General features: G+C 46.2%; 1 protein-coding gene across 2 annotated transcripts; it reads right to left on the bottom strand.

Annotated features, from left to right (window-relative positions):
* Nucleotides 1-688: 688 nt before the first annotated feature.
* Sdf2l1 (stromal cell derived factor 2 like 1) lies at nt 689-4,855 on the bottom strand. Of its 2 annotated transcripts, XM_078038839.1 has the most exons (4): nt 4,604-4,855; nt 4,039-4,235; nt 2,988-3,252; nt 689-2,669 (listed from the first exon to the last, which is right to left on the bottom strand). In XM_078038839.1, exons 1-4 carry the CDS (start codon nt 4,788-4,790, stop codon nt 2,584-2,586), a joined length of 735 nt encoding a protein of 244 aa, XP_077894965.1. In that variant the 5' UTR covers nt 4,791-4,855; the 3' UTR covers nt 689-2,583. The 2 variants fall into 2 exon arrangements, with proteins under 2 accessions (XP_077894965.1, XP_005334538.1); XM_005334481.5 differs by lacking the exon at nt 689-2,669 and having other exon boundaries at nt 2,851-3,252; nt 4,604-4,851.
* Nucleotides 4,856-9,908: the final 5,053 nt, after the last annotated feature.

Below are 9,908 nucleotides of genomic sequence, written 5' to 3'. Positions count from 1 at the left end.
GAGCATCACCGGAATGAGGCTTGCCTAAAACCTCCGCGGTAGAGGTGGACCGGTCTTGAGGCTCATGGAGCCGTGCAGATCTTAGCGGTATGAGGAAGGGTATTTCTGAGATTGCAATCCATTTTGTGGCCAGGCAGATGAGCGGGTAAGGGTATATATCGCCCAGCCTTAGCACAACTCCAGTGTGTGTTGCGGGTGGGGGGAGTGTGCTTATGTGACCGTGCATCTGTGCCCTCTCCCGTTTTATTCCCATTCCAATGGCTGACAGCAAACATTGTTTTTTTTTTTTTTTTGTTTTTTTTTTGATGCAGAATTGGGTTTGAATCTTTATGAATCTCGCTTCTCTTGGCAAAATTGAGACAATAATTCAAACTGCTTCATAGAATTGTTGCCAGGAACAACCTGGCACTTAGTAGGTATCCAAAGTTATTTCTGCTGCTACTTCTTTTTTTGTCTTGTCCTTCATTTTGCCTGGAGCCATCTTATCTGTTCCCACTGCTTCAGCTTTGGTGGCCCAGGGATTCTTACCTTCTGTGCACTATTGGATTCTAACATTCCTCATCTTGTTTGTTTATGTGTGTACATTGACCACTTTGGTTTTTCCAGGGTATAGTCCACACTATTAAGTGTTCCATCCACATTCCCTTGCCCTCATCTCTACAGAAAGAATACTCATTACCAGCACCTGTGGCTCTATATATGGACTTTATTCTGGCTGCCAGAACCCCTTACCCAATGTACAGGCAAAGTGGGAAGTGCTGCAGGTTATTGCCCCCATCATTGGCTGAAGGCTGCCCCAATTGGTAGCCTTCAGCTAATGAGGGAAAATACTTTGGTAGGTGAATACCCCAGCTTCCAAGGTTGGGTAATTTTGATGATATTCTCAATGGGACTGAGTTCCAGCTGCACACAGGGATAACTTGCTTCATAGTGCATCCTACATTGACAGTTTTCCCTTCCCCTCTCCCAGCCCCACTCCTTTGACCCATAGTTTTCTGGCTCACCTCCATTTACCTTTACTTCCATTCAGTCCTCTCAAGTCTGGAGAGTGATGGGAGAAGATTGTAGACTTATATATAACACTCAAGAAGCTTGGCAGTGAAGGGGCCAGGAAGTGTCTCATGGAGAAGAAACAGAGTAATCGATCCAGAGCAAACACATGACCCCCCTCCCCTTAGGATTCAATTGATTAAAGCTTTTCTCCCATTCCATCCTTTGAATGTGTGGTCCTGATTGAGCTACACCCTTTTTTAAACTTTTTATTTTGAGATAGAGTCTAAATAGCCCAGGCTGTCCTCAAACTTGAGATCCTTCTCATCCTCCTACCTCAGCCTCCAGAGTAGCTAGGATTATAGGCATGCATCACCATGCCTAACCCCATCCTTTAATAAAGTCAACTGACTGGGGCTGGGGTTGTGGCTCAGGGGTAAAGCACTCGCTTGACACGTGTGAGGTCCTGGGTTCGATCCTCAGCACCACATAAAAATAAATCACTATTCCAAATCCCAAGTAGTTGCCACCCCAGCCTCTCCTTGGGTTTTTGTTTGTTGTTGGTTTTTGTTGTTGTTTTCTCTCCTTCAGGGAAGCAGTACCCTCTATCAACAGCAGTTCCCTGAAGCTCCTACTGTCCTATGCAGCAACAACCTGGCTGTTACCAAGTCCTGGAAACCTGTCATCCCAACCATCACCTTTAGAGGTCATTCACAGGACAGCAGGACTAATGATTTTACTTTGTCTGCTCCTGCTTTAAATTGTAATATTCTAAATTTTGCCCAAATTATACCTCCTCTTCCAGGAAACCTCCTCAGATCTCTGCAAAAAAACTTTCTTTTTTGGACACCTTCCCTTAAGACATCTTTTGAAACTCTGTTCTTTTTTTTTTTTTTTTTTTTTTTTTAAGATGTTGAAGGATCTTTATTTTATTCATTTCTTTACAAGCAGTACTGAGAATCGAACCCAAGGTCTCACACATGCTAGGCAAGTGATCTACCACTGAGCCACAACTCCCAGCCCCTGAAGCTCTCTGTTCTTTGAGAACTTGGAAAGTAATGGTGGGGAATTGAGATGCCACATGCTGGGCAGGCTGCTTGCCTGTAATCCCAGCAATTTAGATTGTGGCAGAAGGATCACAAGTTTGAAGCTAGCCTGGGCAACTTAGTGAGTCTCAGATTAAAAAAAAAAAAATTTAAAGGGCTAGTGATGTAACTCAGTGGTAGAGCACCCTTGGGTTCAATACCCAGTATCAAAACAGAGGGGAAAAAAAAAAAAGAAAGAAAGAATGAAGGAAGGAAGGAAGGAGCCTGTGATGCTACTTTCCAGCAGATAGGCAGAGTTTTCACTTGGCTATTAGTCGAAGACAGGTGTAAAGACTGCCACAATGCAAGGAGAGTGGGGTCCTCACTTGCAAGGGATGATGGGCCTGAAGAGCTTGAGTCCCATCCCAGCTGGACTCATTCTGCCATGGAGCCTAGACAACAGGAAAGTTCTTTAAACTTAGGGGCTGGAGGACTGAATAACTTGCTATCAGACCATTTAAAGGTAGATAGGGAGAGCTAATTGCTCAGGGAAGAACATCAAAAAGTTTTAGACAGCAGCAAATTGTGGTAGTAATTGAGGCTGAGGCAGGAGGATCACAAGTTCAACCATAGCTTCAGCAACTGAGAGAGACCCTGTTTCAAAAAAAAAAAAAAAAAATTTAAAAAGGGATAGAGATGTTGATCAGTGGCTAAGTGCCCTGGGTTCAATTTGGACATATTCAACAGCCAGGCTGGGCTGGTGGAAGAGATGGTGAACTGGGTCAGGGATGGCTGGCACTTCCTGATATCACTCCCACACTCACAACAAACACAATGACAGACCAACATTCTTTAATCACAAAGGCACTTGAGGACCCCTACAAACCCAAAGTCTCCACTGAGAGTGGCTGTGCAATTGCCCCACCCTGCTACCCTCCATTCACCCATCCATGACTCAGAGTTCATCATGACCTGCAGAGGGCTCCACACCAGGCTTGATGAAGATGCCTTCCATGGCCTTCCATGTATTATGTGTGTTCGCACTGGGCATGCCATGCACCTCATGTTGCCCACGGATGGGACTCCCGTACTGCTCACCAGTGACTGACAGGAACACAGAGGTACCCACGTGCTGGAAACGCACAGCAGCCTCCCGCTCCCAGTGCTGCCCAGAGCAGCGCACTGTCCACAGGTCCAGGTCATCACCCTCACCGTCTTCCCCAAAGGCACTCACCTCCTATGGGTGTAGAGTGTGGGGATAATGGTCAACACACAGGATACAAAGTTCCTTGGTACTGCTTGCCTGGCAGCAACATTTGCACCCAGTTCACTGGTCCTTTGATTCTTACTCTGCACCTTCCTGAGCCTCAGTTTCCACAGTTACAAAGTGGGACAGCAGGATATCCTCCCAGAACTTCCTCCCCTACACATACATACCCTGTTACTCTGTTTAGTGACCACTGGAGTCCATGGAGCTAAGGCTTCCTCCAAGTTCTCCCAGTCCTAACCCCTCTGAAATCCAGTCCCTCAGGCTGACAATCAAGGTCTCCATCTCCAACTTTTTCTTCCACAAACTCCCCTAAACCATCCTCAATTCCATCCTAACACCTCAAAGTTATGGTCTCCATGCCTTAGCATAAGCTCTTCCACAGGCCTGGGAAGCCCCCTCTTTTTCCCTCTGGGGAATGGAAGACTCCTAGGAGTTTTTCCAAACCCAGCCCTGAGTTTCCTATTCCCCACAGCAAAGGCTGTGTGGATGCCCCCCACCCCAGGGTTCCACTTGCCCCTAAAAGAGGACATGCATCTCTCATTGTCTCTGCTAGGCTGGGAGATCCTGGGGTAGGATCCTGGTAGTCACTTCTGTGTCCTCAGAAGGGACACTCAGTAAACATTTCTTAATTGAAATTCCCAATTTGTATAAGCTGAGGTTCAAAGCTGGTGATAAGGAAAGTCTCGAACTGGAACCCAAGGCTCTGTCCCCAGCCCTTCACACACATGCCAGGGTGTCAGGGAGGGGGATTACCTGGTTATTGGATAGCGGCGACAAGAAGTGGTGAGTGTGCAAGTTTTTGCCGGTGAGCACGTGTGTGAGCCGCACAGCCTGGCCACAGCGTACTGGGATCCCACGCGGGCACCCGCCCTCCGAGCCGCCACGGATCCTCCAGTAGCTATTGGCGTCGTCCGATGCCTCCACACCGGTCACGGATTGTTGGCCGCTGCCTGAGGAGTGACATCCCATCCAATCCCAGGGTGCTTATCAATCTCAGAACTATCGACCCTTGGAACCATAATTTGCCCCATGACTCCAACTCTGGGACCCCAACGGCTCACCCCTAACTCCCAGCTCTGGCTCCTGCCTGATCCTCCAAGTCCTTTGAACGGCAGTTTCCTGTTGATTTCCCCGCCCCCCAAATCCAAACGACCCTCTCAAAGTCCCAGTCCTAGACTCTCGAGGGCCCCCAACGCCTCTAGACCCCCAGCCAGCTCGTTTCCTGATGGCCCATTGACCCCTACGACCAACTCGTCCCCAAACCCTTAACTCGGAGCCTCTGCCTCCTGGCGCTTCCCAATTCGTTGGTCCCACGCACCGGATCCGTATTTGATGTCGTGTGAGTGCAGTCGCACTCTGTGGTGCGTGTTGAGCAGCTTCAGCACCGACCCGCAGGTCACTAGTCCCTCGCTGGTCTTGGAAGTGCCACCGTCCGGCACCAAGAGCGCCAGTAGCAGCCCCAGAAGCGCCGGTCCGGCAGCCCTCAAGCGGCCCGCGCTCCACATCTCGCCCTAGTTGGGCTGCAGCCGCTCGGGACAACAAGCCGCTTCCGTTCCCGCCTCAGGCCAATCCGGCTCTGACAGCGCCCGCACTCGCCAGCCAATCGTCATCCCGCGCGGCGCTCCGCCCGTACTGCCATTGGGTAGGCTTAAAAGAGACCCAACCCTAGATTTCCGGAGATGTCGCTGGGAGGGAGCCGGAGACACGAGGAGGGCTTTGATTGGTCCACGCTTCCGAGGACTCACCAATGAACGTCAGGGGACGAGCGGCTGCGGCCAAGTGGTAAAAGTGCACAGGGTTGCACAGGTGAGTGAGCTCGCGGAGTCCTGCGGTCGCTGAGCCCCTGAACACCATTCTGAGGGTCCTAAGACCCTACCGATATATGTATAGAAAGCACCTTGATCTTGCGCCTCTGGGACCTCAATTATGTGTCTCTCCCCTCGGACTTTGCAACTGCAGCTGCAGGATCTTAAAGTTGTTGGGTCACTAGATTTTTGTGGTCATAAAGTGAACAGATCCCTGAACCCGGGAATTAATTCCCCAGCCATTCGGTTATAGCCCCCTCTCGGACTCTGAGTCACCTCAGTCCCCGAATCTTGGGATTTCTGAATTTCCCACTCAACCATTTGATTCCTTACATGACAGAACTCGGAGTTACTGCGTCATACAGCAGCACAGGACAGCAAGGAGCTGTGGAGTTGAGGATAATGGCAAAATTTCAATAAAAAGTCCCAAATCTGTCTAAGGAAACCACAACACAGGGAGAAAGGAATTTGGGAAGCAAGCCTGGGTGACTATGTGTCCCAGGTCTTCTTGACATGAAGTGAAAATGTTCTTTTGGGTTTCAGTTATGCTGCCTTTTCAGAGGATTTTCAGTTCAGTCTTCAAGGGAGGAAAACGTATGCCACCGTTTATGTATTCATCCATGGAACTTTCTTTCATTGATTTTCATTCCAAACCCTAAGCTGGGGGTCATAGAGGAACTGGCTCTGGGCTACATTACCCAAGAAGTTGACTGAGCCATGCACTTGGGGCACTAGCAAAGCAGAAATTAAAGTTCATATTTAATAGTTAATAGTTCATATTTAATAGTTAATGAGTTCATCCAGAATTTTGAATTCAGAAAAAAAAAACAGAATAAAGTCCTTTGTGGCGGGTGGAATACTGGGGATTGAACCCAGAGGCATTTTACCAGGGCTACATCCTCAGTCTTCTTTTTTTTAATTTAGACAGGGTCTTGCTAAATTACTAAATTCCCAAGGCTGGACTGTAGGGAATCCTCCTGCCACAGTCTCCCAGGTCGCTGGGATTATAAGCATAGCTGGCAAGCCCTTCTGAATGAAAGTAACAGCTGGGTAAAGTGATGCATACTTTCAATCCTGGCAACTCAGGGAGGCTGAAGGGGCCTCCCCCTTCACAAGTTCAAAGACAGCCTCAGCAACTTAGTGAAACCCTATCTCAAAATAAAAAATAGAAAGGGCTGAGGATATGGCTCAGTGGTAAAGCACCCTGGGTTCAATCCCCAGTACCCCCCCCAAAAAAAAGACAGCAGCATGTGATTTTAGGGTGTTTGTCATTTTATTTTCTTTGATGCTGGGGATTGAACTCAGGACCACCTTGCCCATGCTAGGCAAACACATTATATTCCCTGAAAACAATTAAGATTTTCAATGTTTAATATTATGTTTATTTTGAATTATATATCAAATAAGGCACCTTGATATTTTTAGAATTTAGAATGTCTAAATGGCTTAAGAAGGTCTACCCTGGACTTGGCAAACCCTGTACTTGAGGGAGCCTCCAATCCAAGGTAGAGGGACAACAGTACAATCTGAGAGGCAATGAAAATGTTCTTTTGGACATGTCAGCAGGCATATCAAAGTTAACATGTACAAAGCAGAATTCTGATCTCTTCCTTTAAGCTGCTCCTCCTCTAGGCTTCTGAGTCTTAGCAAATTGGCATCTCCATTTACCAATTGCTCAAGACTGAAATTTTGAATTCTTCTTTGATTCTTTACCTCACTCCTTATGTCTAATCAAATAAGTGTTGATGTCCCTGACTCCAAAACAGATTTCAAGGCATCTCTCCTGAAACCTCCACCTAAGCCCATTTCCCCCTCTAACAAGTATCATCTACCACTTCCTATTAGATCTCGCTGTTTCTACTACACTGGTTCCATGCCACAGCATTATCTACAAAGGAAAAATGTTAAAGCAGAAAATAGATTATGTCCCATCAGCTCAGGAGGCTGAAGCAGGAGGATTGCAAGTTCAAGGCCAGCCTCAACAACTTAGTAAGGCCCTCAGCAACTTAATGAGACCCTTTCTCTAAATAAAATATTAAAAAGGGCTGGGGAATGTGGTTCAGTGATTAAGCACCCCTGGGTTCAATCCCCAGTACTAAACAAAACAGATTATGCCAGTCTCCTGCTGAAAGTCACCAATGGTTTTTCACTTGCATTTAGGACAAGAGAATGGCTATCTTTCTGACAGGCAGAAACAGGATTCTAAGTAAGCTATGTCAAAGCGGTCAGAATCAAAATGAAGTAACTTGTAATGCCCTAACCAAAATAAGTAAATAAAACCAGGAGGCTAGGAAGGAGGGGATCTCATGCAGGCTTCATAATAAGAACTGTCATAGGGCTGGGGATATGGCTCAAGCGGTAGCGCGCTCGCCTGGCATGTGTGCGGCCCGGGTTCGATCCTCAGCACCACTTACAAAAACGAAGATGTTGTGTCCGCCAAGAACTAAGAAAAAATAAATAAATGTTAAAATTCTTTCTCTGTCCCCCTCTCTCTCTCACACTCTCTTTAAAAAAAAAAAAAAAAAGAACTATCATAAAGGGGCTGGGGATGTGGCTCAAGCCGTAGCGCGCTCGTTTGGCATGCGTGCGGCCCGGGTTCGATCCTCAGCACCACATACCAACAAATATGTTGTGTCTGCCGATAACTAAAAAAATAAATATTAAAAAAAAAGAACTATCATAAAAGACTCTGCCAGAACCACAACTTCACACAAGGACCACCACAACCTTACACAAAACTACTTCTACAAAGATGTCTGCCCAGCAACTGTCTGTTCAATCTTGGACCAGTGTCTCCCTTGTTATTGTTCCTTGTAGTCAAATACTGTTTCAAAATGGCATATATAATTCTCATTTTGACTTTATTATTATTATATGTTTTCTTATGTTTCCCAGGCTGGTGTTGAACTCTTGGACTCAAGTGAGCCTTCTGACTCAGTCTCCCTAGTGCTGGGATTACTGGTGTGTACCACCAATTTTGAGTCTCATTTCACCTTAAAAGTTTTCCTTTGCCTCGTTCTCCTCGAATATGCTCAAAGTTTACTATGGCACACATATTTCCCTTGTGATGCTCTGCAATTCCCAAATATAGTTTTTTTTAGAATATCTCTGATTATCATTTAAATTAGAAACCAAACCCCAGAAACAAAGTGGGGGAGGCCAGAGTGACTCTTCCTTGACTCTTGTGTAGCCTCATGGCTTCTCATAGCTCTTCTTCTGCCTCCCTTATGAAGAAAAATGTTCCCTGGATCATCTTATGGCCCAGGGCTATTCATAACATCTTCAGTACCTTTCAACCACAGTTTGTCTTCAGGTTTAGATTCTCAAGAGACAGTCTGATTGGCTCAACCTGTGTCCATGCTTGAGATGCATCTAGTCATGGAGGGGAGAAAGAGTGGTAGCTAGTCTCTAAATATGGCCACAAACAATTCCTCCCATCTCAAAGTTGGGGAATATAACTTAGAGTGCTTGTCCAACATGGGTGAGGCCCTAAGTTCCAATCCTGGTACCACAAAACAAAAAATTCCTCCCATCCCTGTAAGCAAAGGAGACAGAATCCATTTCCCTCCCATTGAATCTGGGCAGGGACTTTTACTTTCTTTGACTAAGAGAATGCCAAAGAAGTACTATTTTGGGACTTTTAAGCACAAGTCATAGCAACTCCAGTGGTTGCTGCTTCTTCCTTCTAGGAAGTTAGTGTATCTTCAAGCTGTAAGGAAGTGCAGACTAGATTACTGACTGCATGGTGAGAGGCTACATGGAGAGATACCCTGGAGGAAGAGAACCGATTTAGAATGTTTTAGTTCTCAGTTGAAAGCAGTCACATGAGCAACTTCAGCCTATCATGTCAATCCCAATGTCATGATAAATGATCTTTTGTTTGAAGCTATTTAAACCTTGGGGTATTTTGTACACAGCAAGAGATAACTGAAACAGGATAAGGACACACATATCTAGCACAATGTTCCAATAGTTTCCAAAAGTACTGCTCCAGCTCTTCCCAGGGACATGTGCCTCTGATGTAGGGCTATGTTCTAATCTCCATTGATGAGTGGGAATCATAGCAGCTGCTGTCTCTTGGAGCCTGAGGGCTTTCTTTTTTAGATCCTTTTTACTGGTAGGTTTCTTGCTTTTGGACAGGTAGATAATAGCTACTCTGTAGCATCCACATTCGTTGTTAGCAATCAACCAGGCTTAGAATAGTGATATGCCAATGTGACTAATCAATCGCAGTCAAGTGGTATTGCTGTGGTGGTAGTGGTGGTTGATTGGGAATTGAATCAAACATGTGCCCTAAAAGATCTGTGCCACAAGAGTTCTGTAGAAAAATGGGTCCCTGATCTACCCATTTTAGGATTCTGAATTATAGGGTGGCTATATGTGGCTAATGTCCAAGAGAACTCCCCTGCCAGACTCTAGAGTGAGCCCTTCTGTTGATATATCTTCATGTATGGACTCTTGGGCCCTTGAGCATGGTCAAGCATGGCTGAGCAAGCCTGACCTCTATGCATTGAAAGAGAGGCAAAACAGACCCACCATGTGCCCCACAATGGCAACCTAGACAAGAAAAGTATAGTGTAGAGTCTTTACATGTTCTCTTGCTAGAGGGGAGAGATTGAATTGTTCTCTGAATGAAGGTGCATGAATAGGCAATAAACAAGCTGCCCTACAAGGCAGAGGGAAAGGTGATGCTTTGCTGAAAGTACAAGATAGCCAGAAATTCCAGGATAACCTTGGAGAAGAAACTTGTCAATCACAGCAGAAGCCATGCCCTAGGGCAGCCAATCCACAGCCCATTGACCAACAGCTACCACCACA

This window comes from Ictidomys tridecemlineatus, chromosome 2 (assembly GCF_052094955.1).
Source record: "Ictidomys tridecemlineatus isolate mIctTri1 chromosome 2, mIctTri1.hap1, whole genome shotgun sequence".
Classification (NCBI taxonomy): domain Eukaryota; kingdom Metazoa; phylum Chordata; class Mammalia; order Rodentia; family Sciuridae; genus Ictidomys; species Ictidomys tridecemlineatus.
This window is presented reverse-complemented; position numbering and strand designations above follow the sequence as displayed.